General features: G+C 35.8%; 1 protein-coding gene across 1 annotated transcript in view; it reads right to left on the bottom strand.

Moving 5' to 3' along the window:
* Positions 1-1,098, bottom strand: part of LOC107614653 — a 3,919-nt gene extending 2,821 nt beyond the window's left edge. The window contains 2 exon segments of the mRNA XM_021112708.1: positions 2-713; positions 819-1,098. Coding sequence (XP_020968367.1) covers positions 2-535 — 534 coding nt within the window. The 5' untranslated portion in view covers positions 536-713; positions 819-1,098.

Below are 1,287 nucleotides of genomic sequence, written 5' to 3'. Positions count from 1 at the left end.
AAACACCTTGAAAGGAAACCGAGAGCTGAGAATGGTTTGGCCATAATAGGAATTCAGGATTCCCACCATAATTACTATCCAGAAAGCTACCATCTCGAGTAATTCCCATCATCATAAATCCATTAATAGGAACTGATTTCTTCAACCGGTGGGCATGATCAACATCAGTCACCCAGAAAGATACCAACCTCAAAGGACTACGGTCTTCGGCCAAGGTCCCCGGAGATTTCCCGGCATCAAAAGGCATTATTGGAAACTTACCCTCATTCTGCATCCAATCCCCATTGACAAATGAAAGCTCTCCTTTCATACCAGTCACAGCACTATAATCAGATCTCAATTCAGATGATGCAGATAACACAGAAGCACATTGTTTCTGAACTTCACCGATCCGATCATAACTATATGTTGGATGCGAATTCCTCTCAAAATTATAAGCATCCTCAGGGAAGTATGAGTTTGCAACACCAATGAAGAACAGGTGACAACAAACACACCAAAAAGCAACAACAATAGCTGAAAATGGAAACCCCATTATTCCAATTTCCAACCTAAAACCAAAACAAAATCCCCTCACCTTCTCTTGGTAATTTCAGCGAACAACTAGCATACCCAATTGCTTATTCTTGTAAAATCTCAATAAGAAACCGGGCTTCATTACCAATCCAGGGTGCATAAATCAACCACAGCTCACACTCTCAAATAAGATCTCGCTAAAGACAAAGGAAAATAAACAAAAAATAGTAAAAATTCTAAACTCAGGTAAATCACAAAAGCAAAAGCAGAAGCAAATAAAGAACACAAGTGAGTGAACTAACCTGAATCAGACACAGATCAAAGTTCCATTTTTTATATATTTTGTATCTGCTGTAATTGCTGTTTGATATGAATGATAAGGGCAATGATAATCCAGTTTTAGTTGATAGTATTATGAAAATGAGGGGTGTTGTAGAAATGGAGAAAGATTCGGTTTTTGGAATTGGAGTTAGAAGAAAGGGTTGAAGAGTTTGGGAAAGGAGTTGAACAAACGCTTCTGAAGTGTGTCCGAAGACTTTGAAGTAGCTGTCTTAGTGTCTGGTCTGGTTGGTCTTTCAAGATCCAAAGGACTCAAAATTAATTAAACAAAAAAATAAAATAAATAAATAAAGCATCAAGTGGGTATAAATATTGATTTTATTTATGAATGTGAATATATTAAGGTGAGTTCTACGGTGCTTTTTATAGTGTCTAAATTGCTTAACATCTTTTTTAAAGTAAAAAATAAAATATTTAAAATAAAAAACAATT

Source organism: Arachis ipaensis, chromosome B09, assembly GCF_000816755.2.
Source record: "Arachis ipaensis cultivar K30076 chromosome B09, Araip1.1, whole genome shotgun sequence".
Lineage (NCBI taxonomy): Eukaryota > Viridiplantae > Streptophyta > Magnoliopsida > Fabales > Fabaceae > Arachis > Arachis ipaensis.
The sequence above is the reverse complement of the archived record's forward strand: the minus strand, read 5'-3'. Positions and strand labels throughout refer to the sequence as shown.